Below are 26,671 nucleotides of genomic sequence, written 5' to 3'. Positions count from 1 at the left end.
ACATCTTTTTAAGCAAACCCTCTAACCTTTAATCCATAGGATCTTGAAAGCACAACTATCTTCTATAGGAATAGAAGTGCGTTTGTTTAGAGTAGAAACCGCCCCCTCGACCTTGGGGACTGTATGCTATAAGTCCTTTCTGGGGTCGACTATAGGAACTAATTTCTTAAATATAGGGGGAGGACAAAAGGTATGCCGGGCCTTTCCCACTCCTTATTTACTATGTCCGCCACCCGCTTGGGTATAGGACAAACATCGGGGGGCACCGGAACCTCTAGGAACTTGTCCATCTTACCTAAGTTCTCTGGAATGACCAAATTGTCACAATCATCCAGAGTAGATAATACCTCCTTAAGTAGTGCGTGGAGATGTTGAAATTTAAATTTAAAAGTTACAATATCAGGTTCTGCTTGTTGAGAAATTTTCCCTGAATCTGAAATTTCTCCCTCAGACAAAACCTCCCTCCTGGCCCCTTCAGATAGGTGTGAGGGTATGTCAGAACAGATATCATCAGCATCCTCTTGCTCTTCAGTGTTTAAAACAGAGCAATCACGCTTTCTCTGATAAGTAGGCATTTTGGAAAAAATGCATGCAATAGAATTATCCATTACAGCCATTAATTGTTGTATGGTAATAAGTATTGGCGCACTAGATGTACTAGGGGCCTCTTGTGTGGGCAAAACTGGTGTAGACACAGAAGGGGATGATGCAGTACCATGCTTACTCCCCTCATTAGAGGAATCATCTTGGGCAATATCATATCTATGGCATTATTATCCCTACTTTGTTTGGACATTATGACACAAATATATCACATATATTTAAATGGGGAGACACATTGGCTTTCATACATATAGAACATCGTTATCTGATGGTTCAGACATGTTAAACAGGCTTAAACTTGTGAACAAAGCACAAAAAACGTTTTATAATAAAACCGTTACTGTCCCTTTAAATTTCAAACTGAACACACTTTATTACTGAATATGTGAAAAGGTATGAAGGAATTGTTCAAATTTCACCAAAATTTCACCACAGTAACTTAAAGCCTTAAAAGTATTGCACACCAAATTTGAAAGCTTTAACCCTTAAAATAACGGAACCGGAGCCGTTTTTACATTTAACCCCTATACAGTCCCAGGTATCTGCTTTGCTGAGACCCAACCAAGCCCAGAGGGGAATACGATACCAAATGATGCCTTCTATAAGCTTTTTCAGTGGTTCTTAGCTCCTCACACATGCATCTGCATGCCATGCTTTCCAAAAACAACTGCGCATTAGAGGCGTGAAAATGAGGCTCTGTCTATGACTAGAAAAGGCCCCCAGTGAAAAAGGTGTCCAATACAGTGCCTGCCGTTTTTATTAAAACAATCCCCAAGATTTAACAACTATTAAAAGTAATAATCTGCCAAATATACTTAGTAAAGTAATCGTTTTAGCCCAGAAAAATGTCTACCAGTTTTTTAAGCCCTAATGAAGCCCTTTATTCTTTTACTTAAACTAAGAAAATGGCTTACCGGTTCCCATAGGGAAAATGACAGCTTCCAGCATTACCGAGTCTTGTTAGAAATGTGTCATACCTCAAGCAGCAAAAGTCTGCTCACTGTTTCCCCCAACTGAAGTTAATTCCTCTCAACAGTCCTGTGTGGAAACAGCCATCGATTTTAGTAACGGTTGCTAAAATCATTTTCCTCTTACAAACAGAAATCTTCATCTCTTTCCTGTTTCAGAGTAAATAGTACATACCAGCACTATTTTAAAATAACAAACTCTTGATTGAAGAATAAAAACTACATTTAAACACCAAAAAACTCTAAGCCATCTCCGTGGAGATGTTGCCTGTACAACGGCAAAGAGAATGACTGGGGAAGGCGGAGCCTAGGAGGGATCATGTGACCAGCTTTGCTGGGCTCTTTGCCATTTCCTGTTGGGGAAGAGAATATCCCACAAGTAAGGATGACGCCGTGGACCGGACACACCTATGTTGGAGAAATATTTGTAAAACAAAAGCTAAAAACTTATAACGTATGTGCTAAATGGAATGAAATCTTTACTGGCTACAAATTGGGAAAAAACATGTGTACCCGATAGGGAAATGTTGCTCACAAGAATTAATTAATTATTAATACTAGAAGAGTACACATATGTAAGATCCAATAGAGAAGAGATTTTTCAAGAAATACGTTTCCATTGGGAGGAATTTAAAAATGCCAACTCAAGTTAGGATTAAGAGCGTCCTAGGTAGGGGTAGGACCATAGGAGTGCAGGATGTAAGGAAAGGTTTGGGGTAGGGGCCGTTTTCTTTTTCCTTTTTTTTTTCCCCCCGTGGCTGTTGTGGTTGGTTGGTGGGTAATTGATGTGTTGTTTTTTTGTCCTTTTTTTTTTTTTTTTTTTTTTGAATGGATTCATAGAGCTAGTTGGCTCGGTAAAGTTCTATATGGAAAAATTTCAGAATTACTTAAGCTTTGTTAAGGAATGTTCTGGATATGTTTTAAAGATCTGTATTATAATATGTATCATGAGTGTGTTAAATAAAAAATGAACAGATTAAACATTGGCTAGGTCAGGGGGCACTCAGTCCCAGTTCTAGTCCTCAAGGGGTGGAAGCATGAATTTCAAGTATCTCCATCCTTCATTGATCTGATAGAGGTCTGTACTGTTGTTTGTGGCCCTTAAAGGAACATATAACGCACATTTTTCTTTCACGATTTAGATAAAGCATGAGATTTTAAAAAAACTTTAGTTTCTAACATCCAATTTGTTTTCTTCTCTTTGTTGAAAAGTATACCTAGGTAAGGTCAGAAGCTGCTGATTGGTGGTTATATGCCTCTTGCTAGCCTCTTTCTGCTAGCTCCCAGTAATGCATTGCTGCACCTTCAAAAAAGGATACCAAGAAATTGAAGTAATTTAAAAGTCATTTAAAATTGTATCCTCTGAGTCATGAAAGAAAAAACAAGCGTTTCATGTTCCTTTAAAGAGACAGTATACTGTAAAGTTGCTTTTCCCCTAAGGTATTTCCAATTACTTGTTATACCAGCTGCAGAGTATCGAATGTATGAGAAATTACTATTTCAGGTTTATTTGTGTACATGAAATTGCTGGTTTTGTGCTTTGAAACCACAGCCTATTGCAATGGATTGAGCTTGCAGGTAAAATCACATCTAATTATATTATCACTTTGTGCAAACACGCTTGCTTTCTTATATTACATCTGTTTTTAAAACAAAGCCCAAGAGAACAATGGAAAATTATCATTTTATTAGTTATCTCTTTTACACCCCACAGGCAGTGTAATTTTTCTGCTAGCTGTGTTTACATTTTGTGTCAACAGCCTGGACTTAAAGGGATATGAAACCCAATTTTTTTTTTCTTTCAGGATTCAGAAAGAACATGCAGCTTTAAGAAACTTTCTAAATGACTCCTATTATCAAATTTATTTTCTTTGGTCTCTTGGTAACTTTATTTGAAAAGCAAGAATGTAAGCGTAGGAGCCGGCCCATTTTTGGTTCAGCACCTGGGTAGTATTTGCTAATTGTGGCTAAATGTAGCCACCAATCAGCAGGGTGCTGAACCAAAAATGGGCCGGCTACTACACTTAAAGGGACAGTCTACCATAGAATTGTTATTGTTTTAAAAGATAGATAATCCCTTTATTACCCATTCCCCAGTTTTGCATAACCAACACAGTTATATTAATACACTTTTTACCTCTGTGATTACCTTGTATCTAAGAACCTTCTTCCAGCCCCCTGATCACATGACTGTGACTGTTTATTATCTATTGTCTTGCAGTTAGCATTGTGTTGGGCTAAATCTTAAATAACTCCCTGTGCCTGTACACAGTGTTATCTATATGGCCCACGTGTACTTTGTCTCTTTGTGTTGAAAAGGAATTAAAAAAGCCTGTGATAAGAGGCAGCCCTCAAGGGTTTAGAAATTAGCATATGAGTCTGCCTAGGTTTAGTTTAAACTAAGAATACTAAGAGAAAAAAGCAAATTTGATGATAAAAGTAAATTGGAAAGTTGATTAAAATTACATGTCCTATCTGAATAATGAAAGTTTAATTTTGACTAGACTGTCCCTTTAAATTCCTGCTTTTTCAAATAAAGACACCAAGAGAACGAAGAAAATGTGATAATAGGAGTAAAACTAGAAAGATGCTTAAAATTGCATGCTCTATCTGAATCATGAAAGAAAAAATGTGGGTTTCATATCCCTTTAAGTATAGAACGTTTCAGAATAGGTAGGGATACCACAGGCTAAATCAGTTATTTAAATTGCTGAAATAAGGGTAAACTAGCTACTTGTAAACAATTTAATACACTCCAGAAGAAAAAATAAATCACTGGGAACAAATTAAAGGGAAGGACATTTTTAACTGACCCTTTAAAGGGCTAGACTTGGGCACATGATTATTACAATTACAATGTATCATAAAATTAACAACAAAGCCAAAGTAGTAGGCAACATGAAATGTAAACTGCTATTTAAATATCCCATTTACTGTAATCCAGAATATATATATAAAATGCAAGTTATAATGCAATGAACTTACCTCTGCAACTTTTAAAAATTCAGAGATTCGAGTCATTCGCGTAAGGAATTTTTTATAGATGTCAAGGCCTTCTTTACACTGAATTTTTTTCATGTCAAAATATTTTTCTAGGGATAGAAAACGATAATGCTAATGTCAACAAAAAGCTTGAAAAAAACCCCAAGCCAGTAAAAACGAAAGAAAGCTAACTAACATAACTGAAAGAATGAAACACTAAATGTACATACAAAAGATTCTGTTATCAGAGCATTTTATTTATAAACAAATCAGATCGGGCATTTCAGACTAAGACTTCCCCAAAAAGACAAGAGCATTTTTGCCATCACTACATTTAAACAGAAATAGTCTTTTTTATATTTGCCTATCAAAACTATATATTTCTTTTTAGTAGACAACCCAAAGTATTGATCTTTGCCCATTTTGGTATATTTCATGCCACCATTTAACCGCCAAATGCGATCAAATTAAAAAAAAAAGTGAACTTTTTCACAAACTTTAGGTTTCTCACTGAAATTATTTACAAACCGCTTGTGCAATCATGGCACAAATTAATGTAAAAACTTCTCTGGGATCCCCTTTGTTCCCAAATAGTAGACATATATGGCTTTGCCATTGCTTTTTGGTAATTAGAAGGCCGCTAATTGCACCTGCGCACCACACTTGTATTATTCCCATCAGTGAAGGGCTTTAGCTTTAGTGTAGAGGTTATCCGCCCACCCCCTTATCCGTCTCGCATAGCTCTCTTCCCCTTCCCTTTCCCACCCCACCAGTCAGCCAGTCTGCAAGTATGCAGTTTTATAAAAAAAATTATTAATATTTTCTTCAGTGTAGGATTACCTCCTTACCTTCCCACCTCCCTGATTCCTCCCAAAAAGCTCTCTAACTAGTTTCCATCATCTTAGGTACTGGCAGCTGTCTGCCAGCACCCAGTTATCTATTCTTTTATTTTGTTGTTATCTTTTCTTTTAATAACAACAAAATAAAACTTTTGTCTGTAGTGACGCTGCCCCCCCATTACCCTCCCCCTCCCAGATAGTTTACTCACCCTATAATCCACCCCTCACTATAGGAGCCCCCTCTCCCTCCTCTCCACTCCCTGCTGCTCTAAGCTTTTTTTTTCTGCAGTGTAGAGGTCCCACCCCCTACCCTCAAGTGATGGGCCACCCACCCGCCTCCGTCCTAACCCTCCCCACTGCTGTCCGATGCAGAGAGGGATACAGAGTGTTCCTCTCTGCATCGGTACCTCTGCAAGTCTATTTCAGCACTGCCCTACTCATGGGGCATGCAGAAATAGCGCAATCTCGATACTTTTAGCAGGATCGCGGCAGAGGGACGCCCAGGACAGCAGCGTCGTTAAGGTGTTAATTCCAGCAAACTGGTTAATCACAGCCAACAACGTGTTCTGGAGTTACTCTAGACGATGATACAGCTAGTGCCACCATCAGGGGTGAAATAAGTCAGCTTTTTAAAGGGACATGAAAAAACAACTTCTCAATCATGATTCAGATAAAAACTTTCCAATTCTATTATCTATTTAGCTTAGTTCCTTTGATATCCTTTGTTGAAAAGCATATGTAAGCTGGCTGGAGCTGTCGATTGGTGGTTGCATATATATGCCTCTTTTTATTGGCTTACAAATGTGTTCAGCTAGCTATCAATAGTGTATTCCTTTTTGTCTTTCAATAAAGACTACCAAGAGAATGAAGCAAAATTGAGTAATGTGAGGGAGGGAACATTTTATAAAAATGTATTGCTCTGAGTTTGGGTCTCATGTCCCTTTAAGCATGAACTTTTAAAGATCTTATGGTATACACAATCTACATTTTATCAGTGTTTATAGGTCATGTAATTTTAAGACACTTAAATTAACTTCTATTATAAAATGTGCTTCGTTCTCTTGGTATCCCTTGTTTAAAATGAATACACATATTTCATACAATAGTGTGATCTAGCTGTTGATTGGTGCCTGCAGACATTTGTTTCTGGTGATTGGACAACTAGATGTGTTCAGCTAGCTGCCAGTAGTGAAATGTTGCTCCTTCAGCAAAGGATAACAAGAGAATGAAGCATATTGGATAATAGAAGTACATTGGAAAGTTGTTTAAAATTGTATTTTCTATCCAAATCATGAAAGAAAATGTTGGGGATTCCTGTCCCTTTAAGAGTTTTTAAAAATGGAACAGCAGTAATCTTCCTCCTTCGGCAATTGAAAAATTGTAATAAAAATTGTGGAAAGGTGCGATAGTGGATATGGTATCTGGTTCCTATTGTAAGTGCCCTGGGTTTGAATCCATTTGAAGATACTGTGTACACGGTCACCCCAAAAAAGTTATGAGTTTTTTTAATGGCCTGGCAGCAAAATTCACATTAATCGCTATTTTAAGAAGTAATTGAAATTAAAAAAACTGACAAGTTTATTTATTATTATTATATTTATTTTTTATTAATGCTGTACTGTGGTTTCTAAATCCTATACACAGTAGGCACAGATTTACATAAAAAGAGAACAAAGCATTTAAATATTCTCAGGTTCCAAATAGAAAAAACAAAATTTATGTAAGAACTTACCTGATAAATTCATTTCTTTCTTATTGGCAAGAGTCCATGAGCTAGTGACGTATGGGGTATACATTCCTACCAGGAGGGGGCAAAGTTTCCCAAACCTCAAATGTCTATAAATACACCTCCCACCACACCCACAACTCCGTTTAATGAATAGCCAAGCAGAGAGGTGTTAACAAAAAGGAGTAAAAAAAGCATACAAAAAGAGGAACTGGAAATATAATTGTGCTTTTATACAACAAAAACAACCATCTAAAAAAGGGTGCGCCTCATGGACTCTTGCCAATATGAAAGAAATTAATTTATCGGGTAATTTCTTACATAAACTATGTTTGGTTTCATGTAATTGGCAAGAGTCCATGAGCTAGACTGCTTCAGAAGAAGCAAATTAGATTAAAATGGTAAAAACAATAAAAGTAAGAAAGAATAGCAAATTACTGATTTGCAAATTTGATCAACCGAAGCTTCATTCTGAAAAAGCCCAAAAAATGGCGACTGAACTTAGTAGAACAAGCTGAAAATCCTTGAGGTGGAGCCTGCCCAGACTCCAAATAAGCCTTGAGAAACAAAAGCTTTAAAGGGACATTAAACCCAATTTTTTTCTTTTGTGATTCAGATAGAGAATACCATTTTAAACAACTTTCTAATTTACTTTTATTATCTAATTTGCTTCATTCTCTTGCTATTCTTTCCTGAAAAACATATCTAGATAGGCTCAGAAGCTTCTGATTGGTGGCTGCACATAGATGCCTCATGTGATTGGCTCACCAATGTGCATTGCTATTTCTTTAACAAAAGATATCTAAAGATTGCAGCAAATTAGATAATAGAAGTAAATTGGAATGTTGTTTAAAATCGTATTCTCTATCTGAATCATGAAAGAAAAATTTGGGGTTTAGTGGCCCTTTAACGAGGATGCCAAAGAAATAGCAGAGGCTTTCTAACCTTTTCTGGAACCAGAAAAACAACAAATAGACTAGAAGTCTTCTGAAATCCTAGAAACCTTGATACAGAACTATTACAATAAATATACCGAATATCACAAAGAAAAAAATGTGAAATAAATGTGATAACAAAAATCATAAAAGGAAAACCAAATAAAGTTCTGAATCAAGGATATGTCTGTGTCCTCTGGATGAGTTTTTCAGCTTGTTAGCATTCCTCAGTGAGATCCCATAAAAAAGGAAACAGAAAATTGCAACATAGTGTGAATCTGTAACGGCACTTTGAGGAAGTAGTTGTTTTGTAACAAATGACTACTCACATTTGTTGGAGCTTTCCACTAAGCTCAAGGATATGCGCACTCCCACTTTATACTGATGGGAAAACAGTACACTAGGCAAAACTTGGATACAAATTTATTTTAAAATATATAAAAGCGTCACATAAGCCTTGATAACACCACAATGTAAGGGTACAAAAGCAGATATGCTGTAACAAATGCTTCAAATCGCCAAACTTGCAAAGAGGTAAATGGATCAGCAGGAGTGTGACCGCTGAAACCAAAACCTTTTTAGTAGCAAGACAATAGCGCTAAGCCCCCAGGTGTCCTGGCTAGTGTAGAGACGCAATAAAACTCAATATAGAACTGTTCTATATTGAGTTTTATTGCGTCTCTACACTAGCCAGGACACCTGGGGGCTTAGCGCTATTGTCTTGCTACTAAAAAGGTTTTGGTTTCAGCGGTCACACTCCTGCTGATCCATTTACCTCTTTGCAAGTTTGGCGATTTGAAGCATTTGTTACAGCATATCTGCTTTTGTACCCTTACATTGTGGTGTTATCAAGGCTTATGTGACGCTTTTATATATTTTAAAATAAATTTGTATCCAAGTTTTGCCTAGTGTACTGTTTTCCCATCAGTATAAAGTGGGAGTGCACATATCCTTGAGCTTAGTGGAAAGCTCCAACAAATGTGAGTAGTCATTTGTTACAAAACAACTACTTCCTCAAAGTGCCATTACAGATTCACACTATGTTGCAATTTTCTGTTTCCTTTTTTATGGGATCTCACTGAGGAATGCTAACAAGCTGAAAAACTCATCCAGAGGACACAGACATATCCTTGATTCAGAACTTTATTTGGTTTTCCTTTTATGATTTTTGTTATCACATTGATATAGAACTATAAAGCTCTTACCACATCCAAAGGATGCAAAGAAAACTCAAATAATTATTTAGGATTAGGACACAAGGAAGGAACAACAATTTCTCTACTAATGTTGTTCAAACCCATAACCTTAGAAAAAAAGAAGTCCACAAAACAACTTATCTAGATGAAAAAGAGAGATAAGGAGACACACAAGAGAGCTAATAAATCAGAAACTCTTGAGGCAGAAGAGATAGTCAAAAGAAACGACACTTTCCAAGAAAGTAGATAATCTTCAAAGAAAAAGGAAATTTATGCTTACCTGATAAATTGATTTCTTCTACGATACGACGAGTCCACGGATTCATCCTTACTTGTGGGATATTATCCTCCTGCTAACAGGAAGTAGCAGTCCATTGACTCCACCCCCCAGTCATTTGACCGAAGGTATAGGAAGAAAAAGGAGAAACTAAAAAGGTGCAGAGGTGACTGAAGTTTGAAAACAAAAATATAATCGGTCTAAAATGACAGGGAGGACCGTGGACTCGTCGTATCGTAGAAGAAATCAATCAGGTAAGCATAAATTTCCTTTTCTTCTACTAGATACGACGAGTCCACGGATTCATCCTTACTTGTGGGATACAATACCAAAGCAACAGGACACGGATGAACGGGAGGGACAAGACAGATACCTAAACGGAAGGCACCGCTGCTTGAAGAACTTTTCTCCCAAAAATAGCCTCAGAAGAAGCAAAAGTATCAAATTTGTAAAATTTGGAAAAGGTATGAAGGGAGGACTAAGTCGCAGCCTTACAAATCAGTTCAACAGAAGCATCGTTTTTAAAAGCCCATGTGGAAGCCACCGCTCTAGTAGAATGAGCTGTAATTTTTTCAGGAGGCTGCTGTCCAGCAGTCTCGTATGCCAAACGGATGATGCTTTTCAGCCAAAAAGAAATAGGGAGCCGTAGCTTTTTGACCCCTACGCTTTCCAGAATAAACAACAAATAAGGATTAGGAAGGATTAGGACACAGAGAAGGAACAACAATTTCCTGATTAATATTCTTATTTGAAACAACCTTAGGAAGGAATCCAGGTTTAGTACGCAAAACTACCTTATCAGAATGGAATATAAGATAAGGCGAGTCGCATTGTAACACAGAAAGCTCAGAAACTCTTCGAGCAGAAGAAATAGCAACTAAAAACAAAACTTTCCAAGATAAAAGCTTAATATCTATGGAATGCATGGGTTCAAACGGAACCACTTGAAGAACATTTAGAACTAAATTCAAACTCCATGGCAGAGCAACAGGTTTAAACACAGGCTTGATTCTAACTAAAGCCTGACAAAAAGACTGAACGTCTGGGACATCCGCCAGACGCTTGTGTAGTAAAATTGACAAAGCAGAAATTTGTCCCTTTAAGGAACTAGCCAATAATCCCTTCTCCAATCCTTCTTGGAGAAAGGACAAAATCCTAGGAATCCTAACCCTACTCCATGAGTAGCCCTTGAATTCGCACCAATAAAGATATTTACGCCATATCTTATGGTAAATTTTCCTAGTGACAGGCTTCCGAGCCTGAATCAAGGTATCAATGACCGACTCAGAATCCCGCTTAGATAAAATCAAGCGTTCAATCTCCAGGCAGTCAGCTGCAGAGAATTTAGATTTGGATGTTGGAACGGACCTTGAATGAGAAGGTCCTGTCTCAGTGGCAGTTTCCATGGTGGCAGAGATGACATTTCCACTAGAGGTGCTATCAAGATTACTGAGGCCCTCTCCTGTTTGATTCTGGCAATCAGACGAAGTAGGAGAGGAAAAGGAGGAAACACATAAGCCAGGTTGAACGATCAGGGTACTGCTAGAGCATCTATCAGTACTGCTTGGGGATCCCTTGACCTGGACCCGTAACAAGGAAGTTTGGCATTCTGACGAGATGCCATCAGATCCAATTCCGGTGTGCCCCATTGACGAATCAATGTCACAAACACCTCCGGATGGAGCTCCCACTCCCCCGGATGAAAAGTCTGACGACTTAGAAAATCCGCTTCCCAGTTCTCTACTCCTGGGATATAGATTGCTGATAGATGGCACGAGTGAGTCTCTGCCCATCGAATTATCTTGGAAACTTCGATCATTGATAGAGAACTCTTTGTTCCCCCTTGATGATTGACATATGCTACAGTCATGACATTGTCCGACTGAAATCTTATGAATTTGGCAGAGGCCAGCTGAGGCCACGCTTGAAGCGCGTTGAATATTGCCCTCAGTTCCAGAATATTGATTGGAAGTAGGGACTCCTCCTGAGTCCAAAGACCCTGAGCCGTCAGGGAATTCCAGACTGCACCCCAGCCCAACCTTCATCAGTATAATAAAGTTAAGTATGCTGTCCGTCAGAACAAAATTAAATCTTAACAATTTTGAAAAGACCTCTCAAGTTTACTTAAAGGACCAGTCAACACATTAGATTTGCATAATCAACAAATGCAAGATAACAATACAATGCAATAGCACTTAGTCTGAACTTCAAATGAGTACTAGATTTTTTTTTATAACAAATTTCAAAGTTATGTATATTTCCACTCCCCTTGTACCATGTGATAGCAATCAGCCAGTCACAAATGCATATACGTATAGTCTGAATTCTTGCACATGCTCAGTAGGATCTGGTGACTCAAAAAATGTAAATATAAAATACTGTGCACATTTTTTTTAATGGAAGTAAATTGGAAAGTTGTTTAAAATTACATGCTGTGTCTGAATCATGACAATTTTATTTAACCTGAGTGTCCCTTAAAGGCATAATAGCAGTCATAACCTTTTATGATATAAGCAACAACATATGATGTTTGCAGATGAAATCAAGTACATGAACTGAGTAAGTAAAAACAGTAAATGTCATTGTACATGTAGAAACATTACTAGCATAAAATATGATAAATAAATGCCACATAATTGAGCTGAAGAAATAACAACAGCTTAATAATGAAAAGAACACACCTAGCTTTGTAGAATTGGGGCATCATAGTTTCTACAGTAACATCACAGTCAGGATCCGAATGAGACATCTCACAAAATGTAACCGAAAAAGAAAAATAACACTAGACAAAACATTCAATTTCCACAATGTAACAGTTTCAGTAGATAGACAAACAAAGATAGTATTTTATTTTTATTTTTTTTAACAAAAAATAAAATACAAAAGCAGGCATAATAGCTTTCAAAATTCATGAATACAGCAAGCAATAGAGGGAGAGGGGTAAAATAATAAGTTTACTTTTTTTGGCGCAAAACTAACACTAGAAAATGACAACTCGCATCATAACAAACGCGATTTCGCTCCAAAACAACTAGCATCAACAAAGACGCAGGAAATGCCGACATTTGCGGCAAAAAAAATTTGCGCCAAGAATTACGCAATAAAAAACAGCATTTTATGTCCTCGCGAGCCTAGATTTGCCCACGAAAAAATGAAAAACAAGTCAAATTAGAAATAGACTGAACCCCAAGTTAAAAAAAAAGTTTAAATTAACTTCCCAAACATGATTCCTATACTGAAACTGTTTAGGCTGCAAAGGGAAATATACATAGACCTTACTCATGGCAAATATAAGTAAAATACATATATTTAAAACTTTATATTAATAAATAAAGCATCAAACCATAGCTGAGAGTGTCTTAAATAATGATACATACTTACCGAGACACCCATCCACATATAGCAGATAGCCAAACCAGTACTGAAAACTATCAGCAGAGGTAATGCTATATAAGAGTATATCGTCGATCTGAAAAAGGGAGATAGGAGATGAATCCCTACGACCGATAACAGAGAACGCATGAAAAGATTTCCTGTGAGAGAAACCATAAAATCAATAGGCGATACTCTCTTCACATCCCTCTGACAAACACTGTACTCTGAGAGGAATTGGGCTGCAGAATGCTTAGAAGCGCTTATCATAGAAGAAATCATAAAAAACAAGCACAAACTTACTTCACCACCTCCATAGGAGGCAAAGTTTGTAAAACTGAGTTGTGGGTGTGGTGAGGGGTGTATTTATAAGCATTTGAGGTTTGGGAAATTTTGCCCCTCCTGGTAGTTATGTATATCCCATACGTCACTAGCTCATGGACTCTTGCCAATTACATGAAAGAAACTTACAACATGCAAATAACAGCACTCATAATAATTGTGTTTAATTTGCTAATTTAATAAAATGAAGGCAACAACCATGTGAGAAACTTACATGTTCAATAAAAACCATTAAATTTAAATTCATAAATATATATAAAATTATATATTGTAGAAAAAGGGCTCTATAAAGTCCTTTCATAAAAAACAAGCACTAACGTTCACAACATCTTATAATTCATATTTCAATTTTAAAGTTCAAAGACAAATGTTTTACTCTTGCTCATCCATTAGCAATAAAGCTCACACATTTAAAAGTGACACTTGAATCCTGCATATTCAACACTAATAATTGATGGATTTATAAAGACCCCCTCCCAAGCTCATGCACCAGTGCAGTCTCAAAATAAGCCATAAGACATGACAGTTAACTGTAAAGTATATTTGCATTGGGGCTTTATGTACGTTTCTATGACTTAAAGCATATTGATTATGGATTTACATAGACTACAACAATAGCATATTGCCTTAATAGGCCTCTAAACATTTAAAAAGAAACCTGGGGCTAAGTGTAAGGCGCAGACGTGGATGGTCCAAGGTTGGGGGAGTCTGACAGTCAAAGGATTTTGTTCAGTAGCACAAGGTCTTTTAAAAACACCAAAGGACAATCACAAGGAAGTATAATGGGATTTAACTCCCAGTTTGTGCTGAAAATACTAGGCTGCTTGTAAAAAATATGATATTAGATTTATATAATGAAGTTGTTACTTCTTAACGGGTTTATGGACAGACATATGCATTAATAATAATGGCCTGAAAAAGCAGTAACTGTGTGAGCGCATACTTACCCAACAGATTAATAATTCCTTCATTGTATGCAGCAAAAAGTCTTATGGCATCTTTGAAAAGGAGCATGAAGGCAGCGTTAATGACCCCATTTGTTAGCTCGTTGGCATTAACCTAAAGTAAAATATAAACAACATTAGAAAGGAGATGAATGGGACAGTAAATTATATTTTCTTTGTTGAAGTTAATGTGCATCATGTGACCGCCATCAGCCAATCGCAAATGCATATACCTATATTCTGTGAATTCTTGCACATGCTCAGTAGGAGATAGAGACTAAAAAAAAGGAAAGTGTAAATATGAAAGTTTAATTTTGACTTTATTTAAAGAAAATGTATTGGTAACAGAGCTATAACTAAGAAAATCTTACAAATATAAGTAGCTGTTAATTACCCTAGAAAAATAGCCTACATTTAAAGGGCCTATTTTTTTGTTGCTCCAGCTAAAATGAGTATTTCAAAATATATTAGTTTTCAAAAAAACATATGGCCATGTGCTACATAAAGATACTTTCTCTTGTCTGACTTATGTAGACAGTTTACTGGCTATATTTTTCTTCCTGTGTGCTTTTAATTTAGCTAGCAAGGATGTCACTAATCAGCAAACATCATACCCATTACAAACTGAACTTTAATTCAGATGATTAGATAGTACCCTCAATATTTTCCAACACTAATTGAATGAGCTGTATAGGAGACACAACACAATTACATAGTTTAGAAATAAGTTGTTTCTTGATGGATCAAAGAGTGCTTTTTAAAATGTATTTCCTGTTTCTTTTTCTGTAAAATATTCCTGTACTAAGAAAAAAAAAATCCCTGTTTTTAAGCTTTTGAGCAGTGCCAGGGTCCACCATTAAAAGCAGTAAGCATTCTGCATATCAGCCATTGGATGTTATACACAGACGCACTCAAATCAAAACAAAGGTCAAAATAAGTTTTTAGAGAGAGCATGAAATTTTAAATATCTTTCCCATTTCATTTTATCAAATGTCCTTCATTCTCTTGGTACAAACATAAGTAAACTCATAGGAGCTCATGAGTGTGCAAGTGACTTTAGTACTATACAGAAGCAGTATCTGAAACAATGTATAACACCCCTTCAAACAATGTTGCAAAACACTACTGCCATAGAGAACGAAAGCTCCTGAGCTACTAGGTTTGCTCTTCAACAAAAGGATACCAATAGGACAAAGCATATTTGATTGAAAAAAAGTAAATTGGAAAGTTGTTTAAAATTACACACTGTGTCTGTATCATGAAAGTTTTGACTTTACTGCAGTGGCTCCAGAAAGTACATCGGCGGGGGCCCACATGTGATCTGTTGGAGGAGCCATGACAAGAGCGCAAGATCAAGCATGCCATTGGTGAAGTGGGTGGAGCTGGGGAGTGATGGTGGGAAAAAGAGAAATTACAGCCATTGGGACACACACATGGGGGGCAGCACATTTGCAATGAGCATATTTATTTATTGTTTTTTTAATAGCTGAAAGATTTGTGTTTCTGACATTTGCTGCCAGTTGGTTGGATAAACAAATAAATGATAATATTAATAGTGATCACTTGGCTGCTATAAAAACACAGTACCCCGATGTCAGTATTCATATTATTGATGAGATATCTCAGTGGTGAATCAGATGAGGACTTATGTTGAAGCTCTGGATAGAACCATAGCTATGAGGTATTGGTTATGACAATAATCCGAAAGCTGGATAGTGGCAATATACATACAATTATACATAAAATGATCTGTACGCATGTGGATTTGTGTATGGATTTGTGGAACTTCTGTTCCAGTGCAGGCAGCAGTCATACTGTAAGAGGACAGCCCCAGATAGAGTGTTGCCATGAGGATTGTGGGACAAGCTTTAGGTTTATTTCATGCATAGAAATCTGTTTTCATTTGTTGTATAACCACGGCCAAGATAAAAATACAAATTAATGTTTGTGAAACCATTTAAAAAAATATATTGAGGAATAAACAAGTGTTCTAATTGTAACTTGTGCAGGAGGGCTAGGTTGGACGTTCTCAAAGCAAATATACAAGGGTTGCGCAAAGACAGTATTAAAGGAACATTCAATGCAGTATAATGACATAATTAACAAGTGCATAATAAAATTACAATGCAATAACACTTACTCTGAATTTTAAATAAGCAATACATTTTTTCTTCTGACAAATTTATTTTTATCCTATTTTCCGGCCCCTAGTATCATGTGATAGATATTAGCCAATCACAGACTAGTATACATTTAACATGTGAGCTTGTGCACATGCTCAGTAGGATCTTGTTTCCCAGAAAGTGTGAATATATAAAGGCTGTACAAAATTTAATAAGGCTTGAATGAGCAATTACAGTAATGTTCTTACCTTGGCTCTAGCAGAGAAACATGCAAACTTTAGCCTGTTTGTAGCACTTAAAAAATGGTATTGAACAAGGAAATAGAAACCCCCTACTGTTAGTGCATATCATTATGGAAGTTAGACACCAGACAGATAAAAGAAGCGCTAGCTAAAGAGGTAAAGTTTAAAATATAGATTTGTGCAGAATAGTGTAAACAATTAGATGGCCAAGTAACATTTTAGAAACTGTGACCTCAAACAAGTAATAAATGGATGTAAACACCTCCTTGATTGTTTTATATTTGCAAACCCATGATCCTACCCACTGCCCAATGAAATGTATACAAACACAAGGGACAAATTCCAAAACAGGTTTTTAACTTACGTTGAAATCAAGAAGTGCGTCCATTTGGTTTTGAATGATGGGCATAGTTTTTAGAAGCTTTTCTGTGTTCATCGTTCTCATGACTCCATCAGCCCTACAACAAACAAGGAAATTATTCAATAAGCATTAAAAATGTAAGCACAAAAGGTCAACTGCATAATTGAGTCAATATTACTTCTTTATAATGTATCCTCATTTGCAATTGGAAGAAACAGATTAATGAAAGAAGCAGGCTCCGTTAGAAATTTGAACAAATGCAAAAATGTAGAGAGAGAAAGATTTAAAATAGCAGAATAAAAATGTGATTACATTGTCATTCATGCATCTAAAACAATTATTTAACTTATTAAAAGAACATTAACGATAGACCATTCCCTTTTGGGAAACTCCAGTCCTTATGGGCTACAAATGACAGGATTTTAAAATATCCTTGGATCAAGTTACCATCCTTGGTCTCACTTTGTAATGTTCAGTGTGTAAATTGTCCTTAGCATTTTTATTTAAGGTGTGAGCATGCTGCCTACAACTGTATCAGAAGAGAATCCTCTGTATGTTCCAATTTTAAAAGTGACAATTTAACAGAACCAATTTTGAAAACACGGGCATGGTAGGAAACCTAGACATGTGCATATGTGTGATTCGCCTTAGAACGAATGCTAAATATGGCCAGCAGCATTCTGTTATTTTTGGAGTCTGATTTCTTATTGTGAAAGTACAATACGAGATGATCTGGATTTGCACAGATCTTTGTGTGTTGTACTTTCACAAGAAGAAATCTGTCTCCGAAAGAGAGAAGAATGCTGTTGGTGGCTTCCATATTCGGCATTAGTTCTATGCCGTATCACACCAATAGGGGAAATTTTAAATAGGTGACAGCATGTCCAATCCAGCCTAAACTGCCCGAGTTTGAACATGTTCAGTACAAGATCCATTGTTTGAATGTTATAGGTTTAAGCAGATTCTGTTTGTCTATTATAATGACTTTTAGGTTATTCCAACGTAAAATATTTCTTGCAACTAAGTGCAAGAAAAATAAAGAAGAGGACATAGAAATGTAAATATAGAAATAATTATACAAAAATAAGTAAAACGAAGAATGGACTTAAAGGGATACCCAATTTTTTTTCTTTCATGATTCAGATAGAGCATGCAATTTTAAGCAACCTTCTAATTTAATCCTATTATAAAAAAATGTCACTCTTGCCATCTTATTTGAAAAGGGAGGGATGTAAGCTTAAGAGTCGGCCCATTTTTGGTTCAGCACCTGGGAAGTGCTTGCCGATTGGTGGCTAAATGTAGTCACCAATCAAGCAAGTGCTACCCAGTGTCCTGAACCAAAAATCTGAATCATTAAAGAAAAAACATTGGGTTTATTATCCCTTTAAGAACTCTTCTGCCAGGACAAACATCCAGATGATAATGTTAAAGGAACAAATGTTAAATGAACTAAGGCTATTCAATAGCCTATACTCCAGTATACAAACTTTTACTTTAGGTATGGATACCACAGGCTAAATTGGCTACTTCAAATGCCAAAGTAGGGGTAAAGGAGCTACTTGTAAACAATTTAATAAATGCCAGCAGGTAAAATGGATCATTGGGAACAATTTAAAAGTGGAGAACATTTTTGGGTGAACTGTCCTTCAAGTTCCCACTCACCTCTCCTTAGTTTAATATATATCCAATCAGAGAAAAGGAACATATAGGTAAGAAAATAAAAAAGCAGGGTCTACAGAGGTACAATTAGAACTGTCGCCCAAACAGGGCATATGGACTATCATCATCCAGAAAGAAATGAATTATCAGGTAAGCATAAATGTTGTATTTTTCGTATGACGACGACAGTCTATTGGAATCCATAACATGTGGGATTTAATTTTCCAAGTTGAGAGTCCATATTAAGAAAGAAAATCATACTTGTATGAAGAACTGCCTTATCTCATAAAAAAAAATAGAAAAAGAAAATCATGAAAGAAGGCAGAAAATTTAGACACTCTTTTCACTTGACAGGAAGAAAAAAAAACTTAGTGGGCATAGGTTCAAAAGGAGGGCATGGAGGGGGGCGTGACTAGCAGCCATAGAAGCTAGACGTGTTTCTGGAGAGCTCCTGTGCAAGTAAAAGATTATATACCAAATATAATCTGAAATTGAGTGACTTTGGCTGATAATTGAATCTAAAGATACCGGAGAGATCACAGCCTGCTTTACTGGACCCGGCAAGATTTTTCCTTGGCAAATACCCAGAGGGACACACAGCCCGGTGGAATACTGCCCACTGATTCAGGCGCCGGAGGGTCGGGGCTCCGCTCCGGCGACTGAACAGAGCCGCAAGCAGTACAAAAGAGATCTTGAAGGCGGCGGCTTTCAGCGCCATCCACAGCCGAAATACCCGGGGAGAGGTGAACAGACTCGCATCAAATAGAAAGCAGCCGCCATTGCTATCGGGTGAGAAGCCACGCAAACGGCCGACAGAAACTGGCACTGAAGGGAGGTAAAAGTCTAACACACCGGGACATTTTGATAAGTGTATCAGGCAGGGGACCTTATCCAAGACATACACGCTTGGGGATATTAAGAACTGAGAGGGTTTGGGTGACGCCGCAAATAAAATAATTAGAAAGCACTTGGCGGGAAAAGACGCCATACTGGAATTTAAAGACTCCCGTCCCCACTATAACCTTTCAGCTGCTAAGTGAGAAGTCACAGAGCAAAAACGCTCGGCTCTAAAAAGAAACTGTTAACATAATAAATATATTTTACAGACCCACAGTTCCCTAAAAAGTACTCCTGCAAATAGAACAGGCCTCATAATAAAGGTGAACAACAAAACTTTGACAGACATAGCAACTCCTCTGTTATTGGGAACTGCATTACCTTATTAGTGCATGATACCGGCGCCTGGAGGATAACACTGCTGGTCTACATTAACTTTGCTTTCACAGATTACAACATTGCAGGACAGGATAAGGGATCAGTACTAGCAGTGCCCTAATAAGTTACAGCCTTGTTTTCTGGTCCTGCATGCCCAAAGAGCTACCTCACCCACTTCTGTGACCACAGTATATATTAATAGACCTGCTTGGTATTAAGGTTCCTCTCTAAGCATAATCTTTAAGTGCCAAAGTGTAGCCTCTCTATAGGGGCGCTGAGACTTAATCTGCACTCTCAGAGACTGTCCTTTATTAAGAACTGTGATAAAAATACTACTACAAAGAGATTTCCTAGCTGCTGCGTCAGCCTATGTGTCTCTGCAGCCTAGGCTCAGAGTGGAGTGTTTTAACCCATATTTTGTTTTTTCTTGCAGGAAGAGAGTCTATTTAGCTGTATTAGACATTGTGGGGCATAACACCTATATATATTGTCCACCATCTAACATTTACATCTTTTCCTCCAATGCTAGCAAGCTTTAAAATGCTATACACAAGTGTGGCCTGACAGGATTACGCATATAAAGATTTAAGCATTAAATATTCAGCACCCTGTCAGGTGACTTCTCAGGCTAAAAAAGCCCTACCATCAACTAATGCTAGGATCCTACCTAAGTGTCCCTCCATACTCACCACTGTGGGGCAGACAAAAGTGTTAGACTGCATATCTAGTTTGAAATGTTCACTGTCTAAACTAATCTTGATTTTTCCCTTACAGACTCACTAATATAAGGGTTTACCTATATACAAAGTGATAATATAACGGAACACCCCACCTTATAGAACATATTAATATTGCACAGGCCCAAAGGTATTACTCTCCATTAGGTGCTAAAGACCAGAAGCTTCCTAATATTGTGATCTATTGACACTCTCTCCACCCCTTTCCTGCTGTGCGCAACACAGCAGGTCATACCCCCATTCCTTTTTCCGGCCTGACCCAGTGAGGGCAATCTCCCCCGGAGAGGGTGTACACTGAAAATCTCGCCCAGCCAACTTCAGCAGAAGATTGCCCAGGAGCTGCTCCTTCCCAAGGATATGTCTCCAGATTTCACTTTGGCAACAAGTAATTCGCTGGAAATGACCACCTAAAACCAAGATTGACGTCAGGGGGACTTTAGTACAGTACTTCTTACCACTGTCCTATTCAATATACTCTCTAACACGGAGCAAAAGTTCAATCACTGTGGTCTAACAGGGGAAACAGGCCCGAGGTCATGTCTCAAACCTCTAAGAGAAAAACAAAACCGCCACACCCTCCTAGGAAAACAGTTGCAGATCATTTCAAAAATCATCATCCTGGGAAGTCCCAAATGTACAGAGAATCCACCTCTGCACTGGAAGGCAGTGAATCTGAAGGTAGCATGGATTCCCAATCTCCTATACCAGATACTCTCTCTGCCAACATTGTGGATGTCCTAACCAGACGTATGAACCTTCTCCAAGACACAATAACTAAAGAAATTAAAGGTTCTACAGCGGAGCTTCGTAGAGAAATTGGAGCATTAGGAGAACGTACTGAAACTTTGGAACGTAAACAAGAAGATCTGACTGTGGATCATGCCCACCTACAAGCCTACTCTCAAAACCTTGCGATACAGATATCTGATCTGGAACTGAAACTAGCAGACATGGAAGACCGTTCCAGACGGAATAATTTAAGATTTCGTGGAATATCAGAAGAAATTGGCCCTCAGGAGCTAGAATCTTATGTTCTGGAGTTCTGCAATATCTTACTACCTTCTTCAGATCCGCCTGGTCTCCTGTTGGACAGAGTTCACAGAGTGGCGCGACCTAGATCTGTTTCTCAAGACAAGCGCAGAGATGTCCTAGCTAGGATCCATTTCTTCACCCACAAAGAGAAGATACTGAGAGAACTGGTTAACAAACCTCAACTACCGGATAAATTCCTGCATATCACTGTATTCCCGGACATTTCCAGTTACACCTTACAAAAAAGAAGATCCTTCAGAAATATCACTCAAATTTTAAGAACGGAGAATATCAGATACAGATGGGGATACCCTACAAGGCTCATAGTCTCTAAACAGGGTGAAACTCATACAATTTTTACCCCCAAAGAAGGGTTCAATCTATTACAGGACTGGGGCCTAATTACAGCTAAACCCCGCTCAGAAACGGATGCCCTGGCCCCTAGAGACCGCTCCGAAACCACAAACACAACTCAATCACTACAGAAAACCAGTGATACTAACACCCCTCAGGTTACAAGAATCCGAGCCAGTGCCCTGGATTTTACTCCTAGGCTTCAAAAGCCGGCCAAGTGAAAATTAAACAGTTCTGGTCTTTACACCAAATTGCTCCTGTTACTTTACTGTCTCTACTTCTGTAATTATTGAATATGTGTATGTTGTTGTTAAGTATATTTCCCATATGTTACTTGTTCAATGTCTAAAAGGAGTGGGAGGACCCGGGACTCCTCGTGAAGGAACGGATCTTTACCCAAAGATATCCATTCTGTTTCTAAATAATTACCTCCTCTCGGCTGAGACCCACGGGAATTCCCCACTCCTTTAGCCTATCCAAGCCACTTAAACTCCATAAGTTATTTACTTGCTATTGTTTGATTGGCCTCTAGACATAACAGATACTATAATATATTTTTCAGCACTAACAATATGTGTAACTATGCTTGTAGAAGTGGTATATGTTATTCAGTTTGTTGTAAGGACATTGGTTTGTTCCTTTTGTTCATATTCCCCCAATGACAGTCAATCCATATTTACAAGTTAAATACTTGCACTACCCCCCCCCCCCCCCCCCCATATACGCAAATTTATTTGTGATATCCCCTCTTACGGGGACTGGAGAAGTCAGTTCTTTATTTAGACACACTTCTCCTTTTGGTGATCCAGTGGTTCACCATATTGGTTAAAACCCCTAGACCTCACCTACTTTATACAAATAAGACCTGTTCACACCCATAATCATACATTGTACTGTCTGTATTGAATTGGTGTTTTTTCTGTTCAGTTGTTCAACTTTTCCTGGTTTTATTTAATTCTTTCACTATATTTCAGGTGTAACGTCGATCCGAACACTGAGCTTTACACTCATCAAGGGCCACAGACAGGTGCGCAGACCCAGGCGGGGTGAGTTATATACCTGGTTCCTTCCCCCCTTTCTTCCCTCCTACTGCCTCCCCTTCCCCACCCCTCTTCCCAGACTTAAGATGGCGACAGCCTCTAACCACATCTCTTTTGCTACACTAAATGTCAAAGGACTAAACTCCCAAGAGAAAAGAAGTATGCTTACCAATACCATGAGGTCCTTGCGGATGCAAGTTGTGTTTCTTCAGGAGACTCATTGGTTAGCGTCAACTCAGAATCCATATAGAACCCCTGACTATCCCATAGTAGTCCTAGCCTCTAACACAGAGAAAACGAAAGGAGTAGCAATTGCCATACACAAATCCTTACATTTTGAACACATCCATGCTGAAAAAGATAACCAAGGACGGTTCCTACTACTTAACTGTAAGCTAAACGGTACCCTATTCACTCTCGTTAACATATACGCCCCAAACCAATTACAATCTAATTTCCTAAAAGGGATACTGTCTAAAATTGAGAAACACAAGACGGGTACGACAATCCTAGGGGGCGACTTCAATATGGTATGGGATCCCCTGCTAGATAAGAAAGTTCAGAAGGGGAAACAAATTGACCAATACTCTATAACTACTGCCAATAAATTTCGACACTACATCTCCCAACATAATCTGTACGATATATGGAGGGCACTCCACCACAAGGACAGAGACTATACATACTTTTCCAGACCCCATAACACATACTCGAGGCTTGACCACTTCTTTACTGACTCATGGACTCTGAACAGAGTCTTACTGTCACATATCAAGGTCTGCCCATGGTCGGACCATGACATCCTCACGTTCACTCTCTCTACTGATTTAACCACAGAATCTAGGCCTAGCTGGAAATTCCCGAAGCAAATGCTTCAAGACAAAGCTTTCAGAACTTCCCTCCAAACCTCTATTATAGAGTTCTTGAGGATAAATGAAACCCCTGATGTGTCCTCCCAAACAGTATGGGCCGCTTTGAAGGCATATATAAGGGGAATATGCATTAGAAGAAAGGCAATATTAAAACGCCAAGCAGGTTTGCCCCTAGGTCTTCTCATGGCTAAACTGCGCTCCATAGAACAGGAGAATAAAGATTCTCCAACTGCACGTCTTGCAGACCAAATTGCGGAGATAAGAGCACAATTGGCAGACAGAGAACTACAGAGAGTAAAAGACTCCTATGTTCGATTTAGGAAGCTGATGTACAGTCAGAGTAACAAGGCCTCGTCCCTACTTGCTCGCAAGTTAAAAGGTAGAACAGCGGCAGCTAGAATTCTGTCCCTTCAAAAAGGCTCTACCTCGGTCTTCTCACCCAAAGACATTGGGGAGACGTTCGCGTCCTACTATTCTGGCTTGTACCATCTTAAACCCTCGATGGCTGGCACAGAATCCTCTACACGGGAGATGCTGGATTTTTTGCAGAACCTAAATTTACCAACTCTCCCAGAGGAAGATAGAGAGACACTTAAAACCCCGTTCTTTTAGCTGAGCTCAAATTAGCTATTAAGCAGACTCATAATAACAAAGCCCCAGGCCCTGATGGTTACCCGGGAGCCTTCTACAAAATGTTCAAAGCAGAATTACAGAAGATTCTCCTCAAGGTTTTTTGCGAAGCCCGTGAGGCAGGCTCATTCCATAAAGAATTCTTACAAGCAGTGATCTTGCCCATCCCTAAACCAGACAAAGAACCCTCGTTATGTACGAGTTACAGACCAATCTCACTAATAAATGGCGATGTAAAGCTATATTCAAAACTTTGGGCTAACCGCCTTAATAGCCTACTCCCAAAGGTGATTCACACGGACCAGGTTGGGTTCACGTTTGGTAGGGAGGGCCCAGACAACTCTCGGAAAACGCTAAACATACTTATGGAGGCGTCCCGGCTGAAGTTGCCCATGCTGGCCCTGTCACTAGACGCAGAGAAAGCGTTTGACAGGGTCAGATGGGAATACTTGTGGCTCACACTTGCCCAATTTGGCATCCCAGAGGTAGTGATTACGGCGATAGGAGCCCTATACTCTTGTCCCTCTGCAGTAGTTAAGGGTCTAGGATTCACTTCTTCGGCCATACATATCACTAACGGCACAAGACAAGGGTGCCCCTTGTCGCCTCTGATTTTCTCTATGGCCATTGAACCTCTAGCTCAGGCTATTAGACAAACACGCTCTATACAAGGTGTCCGGCTTGGTAGAGAAGCCGTGAAGTTAGCATTGTATGCGGACGATGTGACACTATTCCTAACGAACCCTATAGGCTCACTGCCAGCTCTTTTTGATCTTATTATCAAGTTTGGGGCTCACAGCTATTATAAGGTTAATGTCTCCAAAACTGAGGCCTTACCAATATGCATTCCAGCATTTGAATTGGATGTATTACATACATCGTACTCATTTCGATGGACACAAACCGCTATTCGGCATTTGGGGGTACAAGTTGGTCCAGACCCGAAATTAGTAATCACTGCTAATTACACAAATCTCATCAGAGAAGTCACTGAACTCACCTCCTCTTGGAGCCTTAAAGAGCTCTCATGGCTGGGCCGCATTGCGTCTTTCAAAATGACGATTTTGCCTAAGATCCTATACTACTTCTGTTGTATCCCACTCAACGTCCCCAAAGCCTTAATTGATAAGCTCCAATCCTTGGGACAACACTATATCTGGGGCAAATCTAAGCCCCGGATTGCGGCGAAGATACTCCAAAAAAAATATGAGCAAGGAGGGGTTGCAATGCCTAGCGTACGTTGCTATTATGAAGCAGCTAGACTTTCCCACATTACGGCATGGGCAAACAAAGGAGAACCGCAGGGATGGAAAAGCATTGAGGCACTAACCCTTCCTCAAGGCCTAGAGCTGGCAGACCTACCCTGGATTCCTTACCACTGCCTTGACAATTTGGGACTAAAGAATGCCATCGTCAGAGATAATCTGAAAATTTGGCATAGCCTTAGAAATCTACAAGATATCGCCCCACATCCATCCCCCATTCATTCCCTACCAGCCCTATTGGCAGCCCTACCTGACACACATGCCCTACAATGGAGTGAGTGGGACCTGAAATCAGTTTCCCACCTTTACTCCTCGGGCACTTTACTCACTCCCCAAAATATCGGAGCAACTGTTCCAGAAGCCCCTCCTTGGGTCACCTTTGAGTACTCGAGGCTCTATGCTTTTATGATATCCTGGGGATTTACCAAAACCCTAAATAGACCCCTGACTAACTGGGAAAAACTGTGGCAGCTTCCTATCAAAACTCCTAGACTCATATCGTTTCACTACGACCTCCTACAGAAGTCTACTAACAAAGAAACACCCTGGCAGCTAAGAGCATGGGAGGGAGACCTCTCCAGACCACTTACAGATAGGGACCTACGTACTGCTATGACGTTGACTAAAAAGACGGTTCACTGTGCAAACACTTTAGAGGCCTACATGAAACTATTTCTGAAATGGTACTACACCCCCTCGAGACTGTCGCAGATGTTTCCCACAACGTCTCCTCTATGCTGGAGAAACTGCATGCAGAGAGGTTCAGATATTCATATATGGTGGGATTGCCCAAAACTTGCACCCATCTGGAGTCAGATAGCAGGCCTCTGTGCCAGCCTCGGGCTCTCCATTCCACTCACCCCTACAATTGCTCTCCTACACATCTTCCCAAGAGACGTCCCAACTCAGGTCTCTAAACTGATCATTTTTGTCCTAGCAGCCACGAAACTGGCAATT

General features: G+C 38.8%; 1 protein-coding gene across 1 annotated transcript in view; it reads right to left on the bottom strand.

Annotated features, from left to right (window-relative positions):
- The window catches only part of PICALM (phosphatidylinositol binding clathrin assembly protein), a 404,046-nt gene that overhangs the window by 235,476 nt on the left and 141,899 nt on the right, over positions 1–26,671 (bottom strand). The window contains exons 3-5 of the mRNA XM_053705595.1: positions 16,914–17,007; positions 14,188–14,299; positions 4,557–4,663 (exon numbers count right to left, since the gene is read on the bottom strand). Of these exons, the coding sequence (XP_053561570.1) occupies positions 4,557–4,663; positions 14,188–14,299; positions 16,914–17,007 (313 nt within the window). The remainder of the gene's footprint in view (positions 1–4,556; positions 4,664–14,187; positions 14,300–16,913; positions 17,008–26,671) is intronic.

Source organism: Bombina bombina, chromosome 3, assembly GCF_027579735.1.
Source record: "Bombina bombina isolate aBomBom1 chromosome 3, aBomBom1.pri, whole genome shotgun sequence".
Classification (NCBI taxonomy): Eukaryota; Metazoa; Chordata; class Amphibia; order Anura; family Bombinatoridae; genus Bombina; species Bombina bombina.
The sequence above is the reverse complement of the archived record's forward strand: the minus strand, read 5'-3'. Positions and strand labels throughout refer to the sequence as shown.